At 46.8% G+C, this 21,635-nt stretch overlaps 1 protein-coding gene across 6 annotated transcripts in view; it reads right to left on the reverse strand.

Moving 5' to 3' along the window:
• trh (PAS domain-containing protein trachealess) overlaps positions 1 to 21,635 on the reverse strand; it is a 410,303-nt gene that overhangs the window by 69,664 nt on the left and 319,004 nt on the right. Inside the window, exon 1 of one of the 6 annotated variants that reach the window (XM_075867571.1) lies at positions 9,713 to 11,279. The exons of the other annotated variants lie outside the window; for them this stretch is intronic. Within the exon in view, the coding sequence (XP_075723686.1) occupies positions 9,713 to 9,849 (137 nt within the window). The 5' untranslated portion in view covers positions 9,850 to 11,279. Of the gene's footprint in view, positions 1 to 9,712; positions 11,280 to 21,635 lie in introns of those variants that run through there. 6 annotated transcript variants of the gene reach the window in all.

A 21,635-nucleotide genomic window follows, 5' to 3' on the forward strand; every position in this document is an offset into this window, starting at 1 on the left:
TACACGCGGCGCACTCTGTACGTTCGCTATGTATACCTGGTACGAGAGGGTGTGCTCTTGATTTCGATCCCTAATGGAAGCCTCAGGCCCACTTCTTTTCTCCCACTCAATCTGCGGCGGCGAAAGAGAGGAGAACGCAAACGACTCCCCGACGGCGTCGCAGTGGTTCCGGTGCCGAGCCTGCGCGTTTGACCGGATGGACGTCGCCCCCTTTCCACTTCCCTTCTCCCCCAATATCCGCTACTCATGTCGCAGCTCTTGTACTCACTTTGTATTTTCAAACTACCTCATCCATATCCCCAGTATAGGGTAGCATACCAGTCACTCTAGACTGGTTAACATCCCTGCCTTTCCTTTCCGTTCTGTTCTTCTCTCTTCCTTTTTGTGTCGAACTGACAGGCTCAAGGCATCGAGCAACCACTGATCACTGCTATTTAGCGAAACATCGCATGTACAGGCATTTGTTTGTGGAAACCTTGTGATGCCGAGTCGAGCAGAACCAGCGAAAACTATTAATTTTGAGTTCAAACTATTTGTATACCTAGGTAAATGAATTATTACGTATGAGCATCAGGTAAATGTTGCACCAGATGCACAGTGGTACCAAGAAGCGAAATGAAGCATATTGACTCAATTACGCAGCCGTTCACAAGTTTGCGCGCCACCTTCCTCAATCAATTAGCATACTAAATTGCTAAATACCAAAACTCTGTACATGTTCGTAGCTATGTGACAGCACTGAGCGTTTTTTTTTGTTCTTTTTATGGTAAGATTTTGGTTGCCACAAAACAAGAGCCAGCCGACAGTCGATGGCGCGCAAGGGCTGCAACAAACTAATGGGGAAGCCCTAGATGCTTCATAAAACGTTAAAATTGACCATGGGCGTCCCACGGTATCGGCGTACAATAATGATGTCAAGAAAAAAAAACACATGCTGGCGTTCCCACATGACGTCGCCACGACGCCGGCAATCGTCCAAACTTGTGACGTTCCTTTTACGACACTACAACGTCACTTACCGTGACGTTACATTGTGAATTCATCACGTGACACCATCGCTAGGACAACGCCTCCTCTATTTCTTTTTATGCCATGGGCGAGAGCAGGAAAGGGCTAGAGGGAAGAGTGGTGAACAGTTAGACCACCCTAATTTGTCTGGCATTGGTAAAACTGGTGGCTAGGGCAAGGGTGGACCGATCACAGAGGCAATGCACAACCAGCTGGCATGCACAAATCTTGCACCCGATCTAGAAGACATCGCAAAAGTATGCATGTAAGGTGATGAAAGCTTTCAGGGAAGGAGTCGGATGATCAATACACGAGTGGGAAATCTTCCTTAGGAACGGCACCCGGAGGCCAGGCATCTTACAGTCGTATACCCTCGAATGTCGGCAAAGCGCGCGCGCGAGAAGATGCGAGCGGAGAACACCGGAGACGCCGCCTGCAGAGTTGCGAGGATACTTTTCAAGTCGCGCCGCTACGTTTTACAGGCGGCCATGAATTCACAATGAGCTGCTCGGTCTGGGCTCGGCTGCACGGGAATCGCGAAGAAATGTTTCGGGCATCCGTGAGCACGCCCTGCTCTGCCCCGAAGAAAAAGAGAGGAAGCATATATGTGTGTAGGAAAGGAAAGACGTGTGTATGGGAGTAACGTACACGTATGTGCACATGCGGCAGTCGTATCCGTAATGTCAGCGAGCATGCGTCTGTGTGTGATGCAAGCCTAACAGCACAGTGAAAAACTTGCGTGTTTAAGCCGGAAAAAAAAAACTTCGTCAGTAAGGAACGACGAAGTTTTCAAAACTGAGAACACCACCACCAGAAAAGGAAGAAAGAAGTCATGAATAAACAAAGCCATAAAAAAAAGAATGCTGCATGTTTTTTTTTTTAAAGACGATAGTCTTTCTTGCGGTAATTCGACGCAAAAATGCTGCTCTGTCTGTCAGGCTGTCTGTCTGCACATTTGTCGATTTGTCCGCCGTAACGATACCCCAAACGGCACCGAACAATACCCCAAACGGCCAACCCCATCCGCAGCGCCCACCAATATTGCTCAAGTTTCAGCGTTGACTGCGCATTCTTTAGGCACAATAGCAACACGTCAATATTTCATATGTGTGTCTTTATACTAGAGAATGTATACATTAGTAATTCCAATGACCATAGCGTTTATCACGCTGCGCTGACAATGCAACGCTATGCGCAAAAAGGCAATTGTTTCCAACGCTTTGCTAAGAGGACATGGAGGTGGCACCTGCCCGTCGCCTTGCGTTCTACACCTTATCGCCGCCTCCAAGACGGACGCACACGCCTTCCTTTGTTTTAGAAGACAACTTTCAGATGGCGCTCGTGTCTCACATGCCTCAATGCACTGGTTCGCCTTCGCTGCAGATCAAGACTTTCTAACGCAGGATCTCCAAATACAATTCACCAAACATGAACTTACGCACGCAAACACACACACACACACACACACACACACACACACACACACACACACAGATATATATATATATATATATATATTAGTGGTTGACTCCGTATAAATTGTGACCACCCACAGTTAATAAACGTGCATATAAACATGAGTACACGAGTTCTGTCCCATGTAAATGCGCTGAGCCGGGGCTACGAGTCGAACCTTTGTCCTCGAGTGTAAATACACTTGTCGCTACCCTACCATGGGGATCACACACTTTTAGGGGACTTGTTTGGGCGAGTCGGTAGCTATTCGTTGTTACGTCATTGCGCTTGTGTCCGTATAGTCCTTCGTCATTAAATTTTCGTATTTTAAGCGGTACGCAATAACGCAACAATGGATTATACACAATTATTATGACATATTTCTGTTTCAGTTTCATTGCATTGGAGGTACAGTAAGCCAAATCTTAGCTATCGTGCACGAGTGGCAGTTTTTGCATGGGATCTTTGCCATACGACTGAATTAAGTTTCAGTTGAATTAAGGACAAGTGTATGACCGTAAAGCACATGTCCATGAAGCAATTTTTTGTAACTTTCGTTCCATAATATGGCGCTGACAGACAAAAAAGTGGCCGCTGCTCACAATAGCTAGTTTTGACCTACTGTACATGTGCATATACGCATGAGTGTGATTGGGGGAAGGGTTACATATGGGGACATATACAGAAAGAGGTCAGTGTGAACACCGCAATCATGAGTGTGTACACGGTTCCCCATCAGGAGGGGAGGGGGAGGAAGGTTCATCATAGCGACTCCTCCTCTGCTAAGAGACAGTATGGGGCCGACTGTGGTCCCCTACCCCTTCTTTGGTGACAATGGGGGCGGACGCCCTACCTCCCCTTCCCCTGCCTACCATGTGCACGACATTTCTATATATTGCGGCAGTTTAATCACAGCGGCGCTCTTTAATGGCCCTTCAATTTCCCTAAAGTACAACGCACGTGTCTGCAGAAAACGCTAGCAGAGATGAAAACGAGAAATAGTAATGATATTCGTACATCGAAATAAAGTAAAGAAGGTGGGGAGACGGCGAGAGAGACAAACAAACTCGCCAAGAAAGTGGCCGCCTGGAAACAGGAGGCGAAAACGAAGGGGGGCGACGAAAAGCCGTGAGCCGGGCAACAAAGCGGCGCTGACGAGTCGCGCAGCAACGACGAGAGGCTCCCTCTGCCTCCGCTACGCAGCAGCAGCAGCGCGGAGAGTTCGTGCGTGCGTGCGCGGCGCGCCAAACTCAATTTCGCGACGCCGACGTGCCCGCGGTGCGCAATTAGGACGACTCCGACGAGTGCGCGTCTCCCTCCCTCCCTCATCTCCGCTTTCCTGGCACTGTCTGGCTCGGCAAGGAGGAAGGGACGCTGCGGTATCTCGGCAAAACAGGCGCGCCATGGATACGTGCCCAAAACAAACCACCACCGACACGCTGCCTTGGTGAAGCGGAAGAAGACGGTCAGGCTGGAGATGTGCAGCGAAAAGTGTTCAAGTAAAAAAAAAAACATTTTTTTCTCGAGCGCATGCGGGATGAAAAGGCTGGAAAGAGCGGTGGGAGGAGGGAAGCGAATGCTGGTTAGAGAATGCAAGCCTATCTACAAAAGAGAGAGAAAGAGAGAGAGAGAAAGGGAGATGGTGATAATAAAAAAATATAATAATTGTCCGAGTTTTACGTCCCAAAACCACGATATTGTTATGGGTGACACCGTAGGGGAGTGCTCTAGAAATTTTTACCATCTGGTGTTTTTGAACACACATCTAAATCGTCGGCATCTAGAATTTCGCCTCCATTAAAATTCGGCCGCCACCACTCGATCTCGCGACCGTAGGCAGACGAGCACCGCTGTCGGTAGTCCACTACCAAAGGAAAGTCCGGGAGGTCTAATAAATGCTCATGCGGTTTGCTACCCTACAGTTGGGAGAGTGGAATTGAAAAGCAGTAACATGCTCAGGTGCTACAGCCTGACGCACCACCGATTTGCCGGCATCAGCACCCCATGAGCAGGTAATTGTAACGCAATAGCTCAAAACTATAGTGAGATTAACTATGCAGTTCATCGCTACCTCGAACTGGAAGTCTGTAATTATCATTCATGTCAATAACGGCGTGCGCTTCTCACCTGATCTTCTCACCTGAGCTACCACCATCTTTCGGGGCTTCGTGGTAGCCGGTGAATTTGCGGAGCAAATGGTTTTGAACGTGTATGGGTCCCTCAGATGTGAAGAAAGGTTGCCCCTACTTCGACAAATGTCTCAGTTAGTTTTAGATTTGCAGGTGTATAAGAAAGCCTTAGCAGTGCCGTGACAAAAATTACACATTAGAACGCGCGCACTCACGCACATATCAAACAACGAAAGCGTGTGCTGTCCTTCAACACCCAAAAAGCTGTGAGGTAAGCCCCGTAAAGCTGTCTTCTGTCCTCACACGCTTGTAATGTGGCGAAGCTGCCTTTTAGAAAACAACAGAGCTACGCAATTAGTTACGGATATATCTCGAATCTAAAAAAAAAAATTCAGAAAGACATTATGAAAGTTTATTTAATGAAACTACTTTTTAGTTTGAACACTATGGTGCGTCCGGTCCAGCAAACTGTAAACACGTATTACCCGTAGTTTATTTTTTTCACCAGTTATTCGGGCGCACAAGGTATGCTATATATATCTGCTAAACTTGTCGAGAAGCCTCATAAATATGTCATTTTAAATATAGTCCTCGGCAAACTGTATCACCCCATTAGCTGTGAAGTTCGTGTTTCAACGCATTCGTGTAGTGAGCTATTTTGATTGTAGGTTTGATAACTGTGATTTTTCTTGGACAATATATATATTTAAAAAAAAAACCGGCGGAAAGTATTACTGCCATTATGCATAAAAAAGAAACTAGGAACGTCCAGGGCACAGACGTTAAGTTATGGGCCTCAAGCTCTTAGTGTATAATAGAAAGGTCACCAATCAAAAGGACTCAAACAGGGGACGAGTTAAAGAAAACTAATTGGAAACACTGCGGCTTCTGTGAAATGAGCTAGGATTACGTTTTCATTGTATTTCTCAGTGAGAATGCCAGAAATATGCGACCAGTATTTGACCTATATTAATAAACTGAAAATGCTTACGGCCGGCCTTAAAATAGCGAAAGCACGAAATAAGTTAATAACAACAACAACAACAACAACAACAACAATAATAATAATAATAATAATAATAATAATAATAATAATAATAATAATAATAATAATAACGTGGGGTTTTAAGTCTTAATACCACCATATGATTATGAAGGACACCGTAGAGGAAGACTCCGGAAATTTTGACCATATGGTGTTCATTAACGTGCACAGAGATCGCACAGTACACAGACCTCTACCATTTCGCCTCCACCGAAATGCGACCGCCGGCATCGAACCCGCGACCTTCAGGTCAGCAGCCGAGCACCTTAGCCACTGAGCCACCAAGGCGGACGATTGCAGGAAAAGGCGAACATACGATCTCTTCCTCACTATTGATTCATTGGTTGATCGGCCGCTCGAATTGGTAATGTTTGGAGATGTCAATATTACGAGGAGTTTCGAAGTAATTTGTGCCAAATTTACACCAAAAAAAAACTTCTCAGCGTAGCTCAACAAAATCATGGTGCGAAAAAACGTGTCCATTGCAGAAAGTCAAGCAACCTTCGTCCATTTTATCGTTTTAACGCAAGCTAACTACTCTCTTAACACACCATGTACAGAGGTGTGAGCTGCCTCTGCCACAATCTCTGTCGAAATTTACCGCGCGCGCGACTACACCAGGCCACTTAAAGAACACAGCTTCTCCCGGAGCCACGAAAGGACACCCTTCCCCCCTTCCCCTGAAATTCCTTAGAGACACCACTTGGGGAATCGCGCAACGGAAAACGGCTGGTGTCTTCGCTTGAACCACGAATTCCGGCTACTCCCGCTCACATTCACTTGCGCATTAAAAACACACGACGCGCGGGTGATGTCATCGTCTCTGGACTCGATACGGAACCTTACGGCGAACACAATTATGCGTCTGTGGTGTCACTATTTTTGCTATCACAACAAAATATTAACAGAATATTGTACCTGAAGATTAGCACAACTAACTTTGCAACAGTGCCACTGAACGTCCCACTGATGAAACATGGCTGGTATTCATTAATTTATCTGTGTTGCAAGAGAAAAAGTTTCACTGCTTACTGCTCAATAGCTTCGCAGCTAAAAACGCACCCCTTGAAACATTGACAAATAAAGAGTTGTTATCATTTTTTATTTCATGATTCCTGTTATCTGTTTGCTCGCGATTTCTGTGCCTTAAAAGTGTACTTCCTTATATTGTGTCTTTCATTTTTCTTTTTGTGTTATGTTATGCACATTTGGTTGTGTTATATTATGCACATTCGGTGAATCCTTGCTGTTCGCCAAGTTAGGGGTCAGCAGCTCAGTCAAGCTGTACGATCCTCGGATTTTGCAGCTTTTACTGCGGGCCCCTGTCATCATGTACACAATGATGATGAAATAAACGTATTATTATTATTATTATTATTACTATTATTATTATTATTATTATTATTATTATTATTATTATTATTATTATTATTATTATTATTATTATTATTATTATTATTATTATTATTATTATTATTATTATTATTATTATTATAGTTATCTTCAGTGGCAATTCCGTTTGTTACATTTAACTGCCACTTAACATCGTGAAGAGCGCATGAAATCCGCTTTAAACACAGCTGAACAGGTGCAACACCGGAAAGCATGCTTTTCCACATAGATACTCTTACTGCGCAAATGCCAACTTTAATTTGTCAAACGCGCTTCAATTGCATCCTCGAAAAGCCACTGTCACATGTAAGAGCGAGATTAAGGGACGGTAGTATGCAAGTTCTGCTCAAAAACAGTAAGAATAAGTTGTTACCATGACAAATAGATATTTTCGTTATTGAATATATTGGTAATCTACATTATCCCATCAATCAAAACGAATCAACACAAACGTAGTGCGTGGGCTGATGCGATCAGCGTTCAGACAATAATATCCATGCGTGTTGTCGAAAATAATGAGCCTTTTTAAAAATATTGACACTGTTTAAAGGCTTAACAGCCGTCAAATTCAAGGCCAGCACCGCAGCTCCATGGTAAATTTAAATCGTGTTTACTCACTGGATTTACCGCGAAACAAAGGAATTAAAATTTTAACAAAACTGGGACCTAACCGAGTAAACATTTCACGTACACAAATCACAACCACATAGTGTACATAACTGCAGTAAAGTACGGGCGATCTGGTATGTGTAAACGCTATGTGACGTTATGTACAAACGACGTAACTCCTATATATTTTTTTAATTTCTCCACATTCAGATCGAGTCTTCATTTCAGGATGTCGTTGTTTGGCTCGGTTCTGAGACTTTGTTTGAGCGCCACAAGTGAAAAAAACAAACGTTGTTGATGATGATATCTGGGGTTTAACGGCCCAAAACCACCATATGATTACGAGACGCTGTAATGGAGGGCTCTGTAAATTTCAACCCCCAGTAGTTCTTTAACGTGCACCCAAATCTGAGCACGCGGGCCTACGACATTTCTGCCACCATCGGAGATGCAGCCAGCGCAGCCGGGATTTGATCCCGCGACCTGCGGGTCAGCAGCCGAGTACCTTAGCCGCTATACCACCACGGCGGGGCCAAAGCAAACGTTGGGAGCGGGACGAGATGTAACAAGCATTTTTTTTTGTTTCTGCGAACATTGGCGTTTAACTCAATCTAAATTCAAACGAGACAGAAAAAAGTGAAAGCTCGAGGGCTTGAAGTGGCGATCGATTGAAGAACAAACAATTTCGCTAGAACCAGCATTTCCACATAGGTTTTCGTCAGAGCATCCATTGGGAAGTCGAAATGCAAGTTCGTCTTTGTGAGTCCAATACACTGCCAGTAAAGCGCGAGGAACCATGCAGCTTAGAATATCAGAGTTCTGGGATAATTGGTAAGAAGTCATACTAAAGAACAGAGCATGCAAACACAGATGCGAGAAAAAAGGCATGACACCACAGAAGCCGACAAGCAATGCAGTTAGAAATGCAGTGCGAGTGCTCTGCCTCGGGGGCTAGTCTAGAGGTAGTACGCGGTAGACATGAAACGTCTATTGGTTTGAGGGTAGGCTTAAAACAACGTCTATTGGTATGAGGTTAGGCTTAAAAGAATATTTTGTTTTACACCTAAGCTTAAATTAACAGACGCTTCAAGTCTAGCACGTACAATACCTAGGCTAGTCCCTGAAGCAGAACACTCGAACTGCATTTCAGAATGCGTTGCTAGTCAGCGTCTGTAGAGTGTTCTGACCTCTTTATTGCGTTTATGTTTGCACGACCTGTCTTTTAGCATCAACCACGTAGACCACTTGAGTCATGGTTTCCGTCAGTCCGGTGTGTCCTTCGCACTTCCTTCGAAGGAATGCTCTGACAAAGACAAGTTCACGATTACAGAAACACAACTAGAACGAAGACTAGGAAGAAGCACACGTGACGAAGCAGCTCTCTTTACTGTTTTGTAATCATGACCTTACGCCAAAGCACCCAACGACCGTTATCCGAAAGTCCTCCTCTCTAAACGTTGGCTCAAGCGGAATTACCAGTTCGACTTTGTTTTAACCTTACGTGTATCCCTATCGCCGCTCTTCCTCTCTCATGACCAGAATCTGGTGACATGTACACGTAGCGCCATCCCTCGTCGGTGACGGCGTTGGCCTGGTGTAACTGCATGCGGATTAGGCAAAAAAGAACTCATATCTGACGGGAAAACCTCATTATTGAAAACAACTTCCATGGTATATGCAGCGGAGACCCATCGGAAAAAAATTCCGTAAAACTACAGTTTGGTACTACAAGCCACGAGGCTTCCCAGGAAGTTAAGTTTACAAAGAGGCCCACGCGTTTCCAATGGGGCGGCATTAAATTCTCCTGTGAAGCCAGACGCTTTGCAGTGCGATACTGCAATTTCACCAGAATGCTTCAGTTGGTCTCTGCTGTATAGAACTGGGAGTTGATTTAGACAACAAACTTTTTTTTTTCAGACATGCTTGTTCTTTTTTCAACGTCCCTCTCAGTTCTTGGAGGACGCTTTTCCTGCCACCGAGAGATGGCGCCAAGCACAGACATCCCCAAGTCCAGAGAGTGCTTCGCAGTACAGTAAAATGGGTAGGTGCATAGGGAATACATGCAACAGCCTACCAGCTCGGCACCGTCCACGAATGGCCGTAAGGGCCCACCGCATCCACGGCAGCCGCAGCGGCAGCGGCAGCGGCGGCCTGGTGGTGATGGTAGCCCATGTCCGCGGCCGTGTGGGGCTGGGGCCGAAGCATCAGCATCGCTGGGGCTCGAGTCCTCGTCGACTTTCTTCACACACACACACACACACCCACGGACGCGACGTTGATTTGTTACCCGAGTCACGCGAAATTCACACACGGAGTAGCTTTACTCGCTGTCACTGTACTCGCACCCGATACATTCGAAAATGCAAACGCAAACAAGTTTCGCTTTCTTTCGAATACAGAATTCACGGCAACGAAGTCAGGAAATAACCAAATGCCCAGGATCCACGACAAAAGCGCCGGCTTCCACTAGATACATACACGAAATCAGTCTAACGAAAAAGTGTTCACAAGCAGCTCAAGAAGGTCGCCAAGATAACGAGAAAAACTAACGCCCTACGGAGCACGTCTTTATTACCTAAGTGTATGGATATTTCTGAAACAACAATGTACAGCAGAAACAGTGACTAATGTGTCTCAGCCTAAGAGTAATATTGGGACCTGCGAGCTTGACCTTGGAGGTGTAACCACAGCCAGCGATAACTACCAAAACACCAACGAACACTACGTCCAACTGCAAACAGGGTTTGAAGTGATCACGTGAACAGGTCTCGCACGAACAAGGAACGAGCGATAAAGCTGAAACGACTACCACACGTCGAGCTAGAAAAGATTAAAGTAACAAGAATAAAGATGCTCGATGGCAAAACGTGATAGGAGACAGGGGTGAAGAAACCTACGCGGTCTGAGAGGACTTCCACGTTAACGAGGGCTTCCCCCGAGTGAATGGCGTCACGGAGTCGGGATCGGAATCCAAAACGTAAACTCGGACGAGACAGCTAAAGAGAAAGAAGCGAGACTGCACAAACAAAAGTGTAAAGAGAAATAACGAGTAAACCGAGCAATGGATGGGGGGAGTGCACGGCTGACGGGAACCTGCAAACGAGACCTGGCGTTGCAAAGAGGTGGCCGTCTCGCCACCGCACAGAGCGAGGACGTGACGGGGCGTCGCGACGTCCACTACGTGACGTCGCGTTAGACGACTCGCGGCCACGACGCCGGCGACGTCGTCGTCCGGGGGCTAGAAAGAGGAGACGACCCCCCTCCCTCGCTGCTGGGACAGAGCCTCGGTGCGCGCACGAGAAACCCCGCCGACGACCGAGCGAATCGGCGATTCCGCACCCGTCTCCAGCAGCGTGACTGGCCTCCCCCCTTCTTCCCGCTGCGACGAAACGTGGAAAGCCGTACGTGCTCCCGCGGACGAAAGCCACCAAGGCCACCGCAAACTCGCGCCACACACACTCACAGACACGCGTGCCGACCGAGACTGGCACGTCAGCGGAGAGAAGAAGGTACTCGGCGCCGCGAACCACGTCCCGTCCGGTGGTCAGGCCCGCACGAACGGCCGACGTGAGCTGAGACTCCAAGCGAGGATCCTTTCCTTGCCACGAAAGCGCGAGGCTAATCCGAGCGAGGCGGCGCGACCTGCTTCCTCCCCGCAGCGATCACGCGCGCGCACGCTGCTGCGCCGTTCGACTCCAGCGCGATGCGGGAAAGCCCGCGGTTCGGCGGCGCCCTTCCTCCTTTCCCCTCGATCTCCCCTTTCCTCCTCGCGTTCCTGTATTCCCGGCGAGAAGCCAGGCATTGGGCGAGACCCCATGCGGCGGACGAAGGACTCGGGGCGTGCTCCTGGAGCCGCGGCCCCCCTTTGGTATTCTTGGCCCGTGGCTCACGTCCCGGCCTCCTAGTCGCTGACGTCACGGGAGAGAGAGAGCGCAGCGAGCCCGGTAAAAGCGACCGCGTTGGATGCGCGTGCGTGAGAGGAATAGCGCCAGAGAGAGAGAACGTCGGGTCGGTGGAGAGAAAGGGGTTCTCGGGGATCCACCCATTCGCCGCCGTTCTTGGGGAGTCTTGCGAGCTTCGCCCGGGACACGCCCCGGAGTGCGGACCCGGAGTTCGGAAGGGGGGAAGAACGGGTGCCAGAGAAAGAGAGGGGGGTGTCGAGGTGGGCCGGGGATCACAGCCTCTTGTTTTTCGGATCTCTAGGCCATGACGTGCTCTCCGGCTGTGCGGTATGTTAGTGCCGAGGCGATAAAAGTGCTCCGATTTGAGCGTGACGCCTTTTTTCATTTAGTGTTTCATTATTTCCGTGGCGGTGCGTCCGTTAATGTCCTTATGAGCCCCATTCGACGGTGGCTAAGAGGGTGGCGAGAACGGTCGGAAAGAAAAAAAAGCACACGAAACGAAACGAACAGCCACTTTCTTCTAACATTTCGTTTTCTTTCACAGCTTACTTCCTTCTGCCTCACACAGCTCGCATTTATAGCGAATGAGTACAATAGGGATAACAAGCTGATTGAGGGCAAACTCTGCAGAAAGTGAACCCTGTGAGGGTAGAAAATTTATTATGCTTTTTTACAGGACACTTGTCTACTACTAAGATAAACGAGTACTCAACTACTAGACAAGATTCAACGCGGTAACACGTCCGACAGAACGGCCATATTGTGTCGGAGCTCGCAGACACGCGCTAAGCCTGACGCATTGAATACGATGTGCTAGTTGTTTCTATTATTTCTCATTATTTCTGCATTTTCACGCGCGCGCCTGTCATCATCGTTGCACGTCAACTAAACAAGAGGCGACGTGCGCGTGAACCAATTCCGCCCAATAAAGTGCTCCACTTGGACAAAGTGTACCACCACTCTAAATACAGGCCTAGTTCTTTTACGGTTTCACAAATGCAGACCCAACAGCTTCTCTGATCTTCCCTCTTCTTAAACAGTTGGAAGTGATCCAGTGAACTTTTTGAAGCACCAGTGAGAACTATCACACTTTCGGGTTTTAAAAGAAGTCATGTGATATTGTTTGCAATAGTCAGTCCTACATACAATGTTCGAATTCTGCAAAATTCTACACAATACCTTGTGTCACGATCATTATACTAAAACGCGACTTCAGCTTGCGTCCAGAAACAGAAAAAAAATACAAATCTCTTAGTGTATAATCATTGAATATCGATAGTTGTGCTACAAGGTATGCCCATCACAAAACACGACGCAATCACTTGTGATGATGATGTCACTAGTGCTCTTTAAAGGGTACCCGCAATATCACTTCTGGTAAGGATATGAGCGCCAATTTCATTTCTCACTGGACTTCAGTTAGCTTGAGTTTCTCTTGTAATGTTCTCCTTTGCAGTTCTGATTGATAAATATAAAGAAAGCGCGTTCGAGCTTGATATTCGTATTTCTACTAAGTCCTGAAGTATAATCTTCCAACCATTCAGTTTTTAAACGTTCTATTGAAGACGACACCATAATAGCTTTCAAAATGCTAAGGCCACCTGTTCTCCCGAAATTCCTCCACAGAACACTTTCGGGAACGAGAATGCCGCCCCTAAGTAGGGAATATACGTATAAAAAAAGAAAGGTGCAGATTTGCAGCGGAGCGGCAATATCTGTTATTAGCCCCACGTGACAAGAAGGGAGCGTCGAGAGCGGCGTAACAATGGCACCCCTGCCGAGCCACACGCAAGGACGTGCGCAGAAAGAATGGCCCAAATCAGCGCTCAACCTAGCACTGCCGAGTCAGGGATGCCTCCCTCCCTCGACCCATGCACGGCAGCGTTTTGGAAACAGCCCGAAAAGGAAACACGCCACCGGTATAACTCCCGCTGGCCGAGGGGAATTGGGTCCCCAAAGGGGTTCGGAAATAATAACGGGCCACCACCGCCGCCGGTCTGGGGAGAGGCCTCCCCACGCTTCCGGCGACCCGGAAACGAGATCTACGCGAACCCTGGCGGTGGGAATGTTAGTGCAGGTGCTAAGCTCCCTCCGCCTCCCCTTCGAGGCAAAGAAAGGAAGTTAGTATCCTGCTTTAGGTGAGCGAGTGGGGCCATTTACGTTCAACAGGAAAAGGTCCACCATTACCTTTCTCATTAGCCTTGTCCTACGCTCTAAGAAAAAATAAAAAATTAAGCCCGTTTCAACCCTGTGGAGCCTCAGTAAACACCAGAGCTAGACAACAAACGCCACAACCTGGCGAACACACTGTTCATCATCACCTGCTCTTTTTTCCTTTAAGGTACACGTTAACTCTTTTTTGCAGATCATCATGCTTTCTTCGGGGAGCCCTGAGAGGTGCGACTCTCTTAGAGTGAGTGACGTTGTATTTTTAAGGGTAAATCCGTACGTGGCAAGTCAGAACTCGCCCAATATAGTAACAGGCATAGGTCGGCAATAACTGGGGAGCTCACTCTCACTCATAAAACATATTTTCTGCTCAGGGCTCACTCGGGATCAGACTCGTCGAAACGCTTCTCAACCAGACTAACTCAGACTGAGATTCACTAAAACGTTTCCCGACTAGAGTAATGCGGACTCAAGCCCACCAAATTATCACTCACTCGGACTCACCAAGACTTACGGCCCGATGCCAGACTAAGTGAGTCAACTCATGAGTCCGTTATCCTAGAATTAACATTTTTTTTTTACTATGGTGTCAATGCTTTTTAACCCGAATATCTCACGTGATCGGTGCTCTTCTTGGACGCCTTTCAATATCGTATACCTTTGAATACGAGTAACGAGCGGTTGCAATCAATTAAGGAGATTTTTCTTGACAGGTATGACTCACCCGATATTAGTTTATGCAGAAGTTGACGTGAAAGATTGAGAATGGGAGGGGGGGCTCAAGGCACTTCCCTATCTAATTCACTCCCCTGATCAATAAATATTGAAATGGCGTGTGAACGATACTACTTTGAAATACGTTAGAGTAGAACTTATAAAGCTGATAGTGATTCTGAAGTTCAGTGTATAGGTATCTATAGGTAGGCAAAAAGAAATGCAACTCACTCAAAAAATGTTATTTGCACTTAGGACTCACTCGGACTCCGCCTGACTCAAGTTTTCGTGGACCCCGAACTCGCTCGGAGTCACATGCATGATTTTTTTAGCCTCACTCACTCGGACTCAATGCCGCTAATTAATACTTACTCGAACTGACTTTGAGTTACGGCTCCATATGAGTGAGTCTACTGATGTTATTTCTTGGAGCATAGCAAGGTGGGCGCCACGTGCCCATGGCGATTGGCAGCACGGCTGAAATGCTACCACAGTTGCAACAACATGTCTGCCATAGGGAAGCTCTGTATACATGCAGTTAACTAAACATATGAACGCCGATTGATATACAGTTGTATCAATGTAAGAATCAACTTGTTCAACACAAATGCAACTTGTGCAAGAAGCCAAGCTGGGTGAGTTGGCCGGTGAACCTATTCAAAGTAATACGAAGCGAAATGGATGACTAGCATCTATACAGAGTCAACACAAAGTGTTTGTAAATTACCCGTTTTACGTCACTTTAATTTGAAGATGTCGACACCACGGTGAGTTTGACGACGCCATTAAACTAATACACAACCCATTTAATAATGGCTGAGCCTGACATTTGCGTTCAAGTAAAGTCGCACTGCTGCCACGGTGCATGCATGAGAAAGGCTATGATTACACGACCAAAATATTAAGGAAAGACACGCCTACGAAGGCTATAGCGGTGCGCCGAGGAATAGTCGTCGACAGGATAGTCTAGCAGGTCCTCTTTTCATCGATTCACTGCCTTTTCCCGCTACTTATTATATCCCCGTGCAGCGTTAGCTCGCTTTTACACCTTTCCCGAAAACCTCTCGCAAGGTTCTAAGGCTACCTACCAAACAGTATCTCCCATTCCCAGCGACTCGAGAACGAACACCTACTCCACCTCACGAAAGTTGGGTGCAGTAAGAGCCGAAGCAGAGGCCGGACAGCTTCAGACGTTGCCTCTGCTCGGCACACACGTTCGGTGATGCCTTTTCGTCAAAGAACGAGCAATCTCCGCCACAGCATGGGCCAAGTTGTCAGCGGATGTTGTCACCTCTCGATTTAGACCCAGTACAGGCTCCAAAGCAAGTGAACCCAGTATTATCACGAACTCAGCGCAACTTGACCTGCTATCTGTTATCCTTTATAGTGTGATAAAATGAGGGGACAAAAATGTGGAAAATGTACGCCACAAAATGGGTAATCGTAACTAAGTACCTTAGCGCAAAATTGATGAATCTATCATTAATTTCGCGTCTGGCTTAGAAAACTAAGCAGAATAGGCTACATGAGATCAAGAAGTAGTAACATTGTAGAAATTGCACAGCCCTCGAAAGGTATATCCTGGGCTTCAATAGCACATTCTTATCCGTCTTTTTTTTCTTCTTTTTTAACTTGCGTGTATGTAAGCCACTAGCACAAAGTCCACGCTCCCATGTGGGGGCGCTAGCTTTGTCTGTGTGTAAGCTCCCGCCGCCAATCCCTGTTGATCAGTGGCTTTGTGTTTCGTTCAAAGACCGGAACGTTATCTTTCTCTTTCTCCCTTTATAAAAGAGTGGTTTCTTACATAGAAAACACATGTGATTTCGAGCGTCAGTACTCTGCCTCAGGTGCCAAAATCCCCAGAGTTAACTCTCTAATACAAACCACAACAGCCTTCCCAATCGGCCTTTCTGGATACCCTAACTGAAAACATATAGTTTTACAGTTGTCGCAAACGTCTAACCTCTGTTCTAAGCTCTCGGGCTATACGCAACTCATACCCATGCAAAACTTCGTCAAGCGTATAGAGTAGAGGAAAACCTCGAGAACAGCAACAGAGGCACTGACATGTGCGCACAGTTGTTCAACCATGCTTTCTAAAAATTCGCGCTTCTGTTCTCAAGATCATGTACAACCAACAAGCTCACCAGCAACCCATAATCAGGAATATCGTTCGACGACCAACCTCGCCGAGCGGGCGAATGCATGGCGCGGTGCTGTACAGAACCAAGCGGAGAACTCCAGGGGGTCTGCAGCGTAGCAGGCAGAAAAACAACCCGACCGGTAAATTTGCCCAGCGCGGGCGCTTCCAAATCAGGCGATAATAAGGCGGAACGAGCCGTGGCTTGGAACACCCGACAGAGTGCTAGAACACCCTCCCCTCTCGGTACCACCAACTTCCCCACCTACCTTCGACAATCACCCCTTGCAAGCGCCACTACTAAACTGCTGCCGTACTTGGCAACTTCGCCGAGAGGAAACGAGTTGACGAGGCTGCTCGTATGGGGGTGAGTGAGGGAATACCTTCGCGGAGGAAACTCTCCTCCTTCCCTAACTTTTCCCTAAATAAGGAGGGTCGGCGGGGGCGAAAGGCACTGCATGGTCCTACTTCACGCCTTCTCCGCGCCTCTTCTAGAACTCACCCCACAGCCGCCTGCTGCCACCTCGTTCCGTCCTTTTTTCCATTCCGGAAGCGGAAATAGAAAAGGGACGTGACTTCTTTTCCCCCGCGCCTCCATCCCCCTCCCTATTTCCTTCAGCTTCCCCCCTTTTTTTTCGTTTCGTTATTACACTTTCTCACGCGCTTCGTTGTCGCCCGTTCTCGCCTTACGAAGCTAGACAACGCTTTCCCTTTCCTGGAACTTCCTTTGTCTTTCTTTGCTCTTCGTCAGCTTCCAACAAGGCTTCTCATAAAAAAAAAAACAAGTAAACAGCGGCGAGACAAAGGAGATAAAGGGAGAGGGAAAGAGTGGCAAAAGCAATCGTGAGTGCGGCAAGGAGACGTGACCAGCCCTTCAAGAGCCGCGGACGGGAATAATAAGTGCTCCAATGAGAGACGAGACAAACACAGAACGGCAGAGCAAAGTGGGCGAGAGGGAGGAAAAAACGGAACGGAGGGAAAAGACGGCGCTGCGAATGACGAAAAGTGCGTCCGCGAAGTTCGCATCACGACCGATCGGGAGAGATGCCTCCTCGGTCGGGCTGGAATCCGAAACGCTGGGAAACAACGATTGAAGAAAAGGACTTATAGTAAGACGCAGCTCGGAAAAGGCGAGAAAAACACGGAGCAAGGAAGACAGACGCGCGGAGCATCGTGGGAAATCATCTCGCCGGGTGCAACGTATTGCTGGGCTCCGCGTATTTTTCGGAGATACTACGGGAAGCGACGAGGTTGGCGAAACTCATTCTGCGTGGCAAGTATGAGAACTAGAAGTATTGCAATGGGAAAGACACCCAACAGCCAGCAACCGAGGAACTACTTCAGGCTGTTGGTCCTGTTTCTTTGTAGTAGGTTCACGCATTTCCCCGTCGCAGTGTAATTCGTGTGCATGAAGCTTTATGTGTTCCTAATCTCACTAATATTCATGACTTTGCAAGCTATTAAACAATATTTTTTTCGTTTTTTGAGGCATCGTCACCATCTTCCACTGAAATTGGGACGGGATAGGGGTTAATTCCCGTTCGCCCCGCTTCATTCGAAAGAAATAGTGCCGGACTCACTTTGAATAAGGTTTATCAATCCACTCATTCATTCATGCAGGGCACGGGTCTTATTTTTTTTTTCTTGGGCTGTTTCGGTACAAGAATTAAAAAAAAAAGAATTGCACTGCCTTTAATATTGCTACCAACTAAACTCTAAAGATAAAAAAACACTCACAAGAGCACTTATGCACTCGTCCAAGACGGCTCCAAAGGCGAAAGCCGTCTGGTGTGGCTACTTTACAGTCACACCAGGCACGAACTAGACACACCAGACTGACACCAGGCTCACACCAGACTCATACCAATGCGGCGTTGGTGTATATAGAACCTGTACGCCACATTTTTTTTTGCTTTTTCTTTAGTCGTGCAGACGCCGCAATGACGAAGCGGACGTTGAGCTCGCGCCTCGCATGACGAGCCCAAGTGACTTCTTGTAGGACTTTTTTTTTTACTCGTACATTTATTAGTTTTTTTTTTAAGAAAACCAATAGGATCAGGGTAAAAGCGTGCGCCTAACTGAGGCCATGACCACTGTACAGTCAGTGAGTGCTTTGTGAAGTAACACAACCTAGAAAACAAGAAGAACCAGCATAAACACACCCCAAAACTTTGTCTTTGTGGCGAATGCTAAAATGAAGCGTAGTAATCAATCTTCAGGAGTAGCATAACTAACGTAAACAACGTGAGTTGCATATCGATTTTACGCCGGACTTTCTCTCAAAGTCATGTTCGCATGGATATACAAGGATTCGACGTTCCAAAAAAAGGAGGGGGGGGGGAATCGTTCTAAGACAGCTCTACGGCAAAAACAAAAAAAAGAAGAAAAACAAACATCGATGTGAAACTACGTCATCGCACACTAGCCGCCATGTTCTCCATCACAAATGCGGCCACAGACTATTCAGCGACAATGTGCCACCTTCAAAACATAGCGGAGGTTCTCGAAACACACCCGTCAAGGCCACCTATTTTTTGTTTAATTGAAATTATTGCCCCCACCCCACCCCCACCCCCCCCCACCCCTGGGCCCACGCGGAGTCTTCTGAGGACGAAAGCACGGCCGGTCGTTCGATTTTTACTTTTAGACTTTTTTTTATGGGCTCAAAGCAGCAACGAGTGGAACCAAATAAAGAAAGTTCACGAACATTTCACACCCGCTAATTGAAGTCGGTATACCTTGTAGCGGTAGATGGTTCCCAGTGTTGTGATTTCAAGAGCGGCGTCCAGTTTGGTCAGAATCTAACTGAACCGTTGAAGCACACGCGTGGATACTTTTCTCTTTTTCATAGTATCGAACCACTAGACCAGGCCCTTTGCTGGTATCGCTTGGAACAGACTACGTCAATATCAAAAGCCTGTGGTGAGGACGCTACTTATACATTCAAAAGCATTTAATCATATATTCAGCGTCAAAATTTTAGGGCGACGAAACCGAATGAACAGCTTAATATTCGAACTGCTTCGGCGGGCAGTCTGCGATTCATATTTCCGCCTTGTTCTAAAACACGCAAACAAAATGTACTGTGAAGTTTAACAGAACACACAAATTGCTGGAAAATTGTGGTCGTAATTGTAATTTGGCTGATTTTGTGAACAACACGCGCCCATAAAAAAAAAACTCCCAAGCATTTCCCCAAGGGTGAACATGGTTAAGTGCGAATGCACGGGGTAATGCTATGAGGGGTATTTATTAATTCGCACTATTATATTTATTAATCACACTATGGTGCCTTTATGGTGTAATGGTTCCTGGGAATCGCAATTTGATCACACGGGGGAGTTTACGTTAACTCACTGGCGAATGCCAGCGGATTTTAACTTTACTCCCCCTCATAGCATCACCCCGTGCATTCGCACTTGACCATGCTCACCCTCGGGGAAATTTTTGGGAGTTTTATTACTGATGATGATGATTAAAGTGTAATAATGAATTTAAGTGTTGTTTGTCATGAAGCATTTGTACACAGATACATTATATACGAAGTATTATTTATTTACACTTCACGATTTTCGTACGATGCATTAAATGCACACATCGCGAGCGCGTCACACACACACAAACTACACTACAGCGCAGCGGCGTTAAAGATATAAGGCGCGTTACTGACACCGATATCAGCGTCGCGTCCGTGGCTTATTCGGTAGAACGTCGCGCTGCGGCCCGCCAAGTCCTCTTTCTTTTAAAGATAGAGAGAAGACTGCGGACGCCGCCGACGGCGGTGGATGGTTTGGGGTCGCTTATAAAGTGTGTTCACACTTAAAATGCAACCAGGTTCGCCTCGAGGACACCGATGAAATAGCGAGGCAGGTGGCGTTCCTTTCATTAGGCTAACGGGTTTCTATGTTTTCGCAACTGTTTCAGACGCGTTGTACCACTGCGCTTTCTTAAACACTGTTAAACTTTCAGGTGGTAATTTAGTCACTATCTTTTATAAGAACAAGGCATCACGTGACAGTGGCTTGACTATCCTGACACGCACGCCATTTTTTAGGGCTAACTGTTAGGCAGTGAGGACGAACCTTTCACCCTTAACACGCATAGTATGAACCGGGCACGAGCACTGGGATTCAATCTATTTTTGTGTCGCATACCCGGCTATGACGGACCATGACGACGACACGACACGCCGACAAGCCACGACCGAAACGGAGGGCCGCCCCTGTGCGTCTTACTCATGCACGCTACAGTATAGTACTGCTTTTAAAGGAAGGCGGGTATGGGGGGGGGTCAATGAGAAAATTAGAATGGATCTGCCGTTTGCGAGAATACCGCCGTTCCACTTACAAACCCCTGAAAAATGAGCGTAGCCACTAAAGAGAACACCCGTCTACGCGCGCCCCCGTGCGTCGTGTTAAAGCAAGGCTTTGAAAAGATTTCGCACTCCCAAAATCGTATATACAGGGACGAAAATGATAGATAAGGTGTTAGAAAAGAAAATAATATATGTGTGCTTGGAAACGCGATATCGTCACAAAAAAAGGCGTCCTATAGTGGTGGTTCGAATCTGCGGAAATAAACTTAAAGCAACAACTAAATGCTATATAAAAAAAGAGCCAGCGACATCCTTATCAAAATTTTTCACAAAGTGCTATTTTTTATTCTTACCGGGGACCACTCGCAAAGCCCGACCCCGACGCATAGCAACGTTTACTTTTTTTTTTTGTTTCCATGAGCCCAAGCTGCACTATGGATACTCCGGTGTCCGCAGAACCCACCCATCCGCCGCTGCCACCTTATTTTTTTTAAAAATCTTCAACGTCATTGTAGATGTTACTCCGTCCAATGCGCGTCATAAAACAAACGGACACCGAGGTCTGGATAGCTTGCCTTTTATTTATATTTAGAATATTTTCCACGGAACTGAGGCGATGAAGCATGAAACGAAATAGCGAAAGAGATTTCGGAACAAGCCGCAAGAACCCTCCACGTGCAGACACAGAGAAAGTCGCGCAAGGTGCAAAAAAAAAACAAAAACAAAAAACAAGACTGAGGTGGAAGCCCCATGCAGC

Source organism: Rhipicephalus microplus, chromosome 6 (assembly GCF_043290135.1).
Source record: "Rhipicephalus microplus isolate Deutch F79 chromosome 6, USDA_Rmic, whole genome shotgun sequence".
NCBI lineage: Eukaryota > Metazoa > Arthropoda > Arachnida > Ixodida > Ixodidae > Rhipicephalus > Rhipicephalus microplus.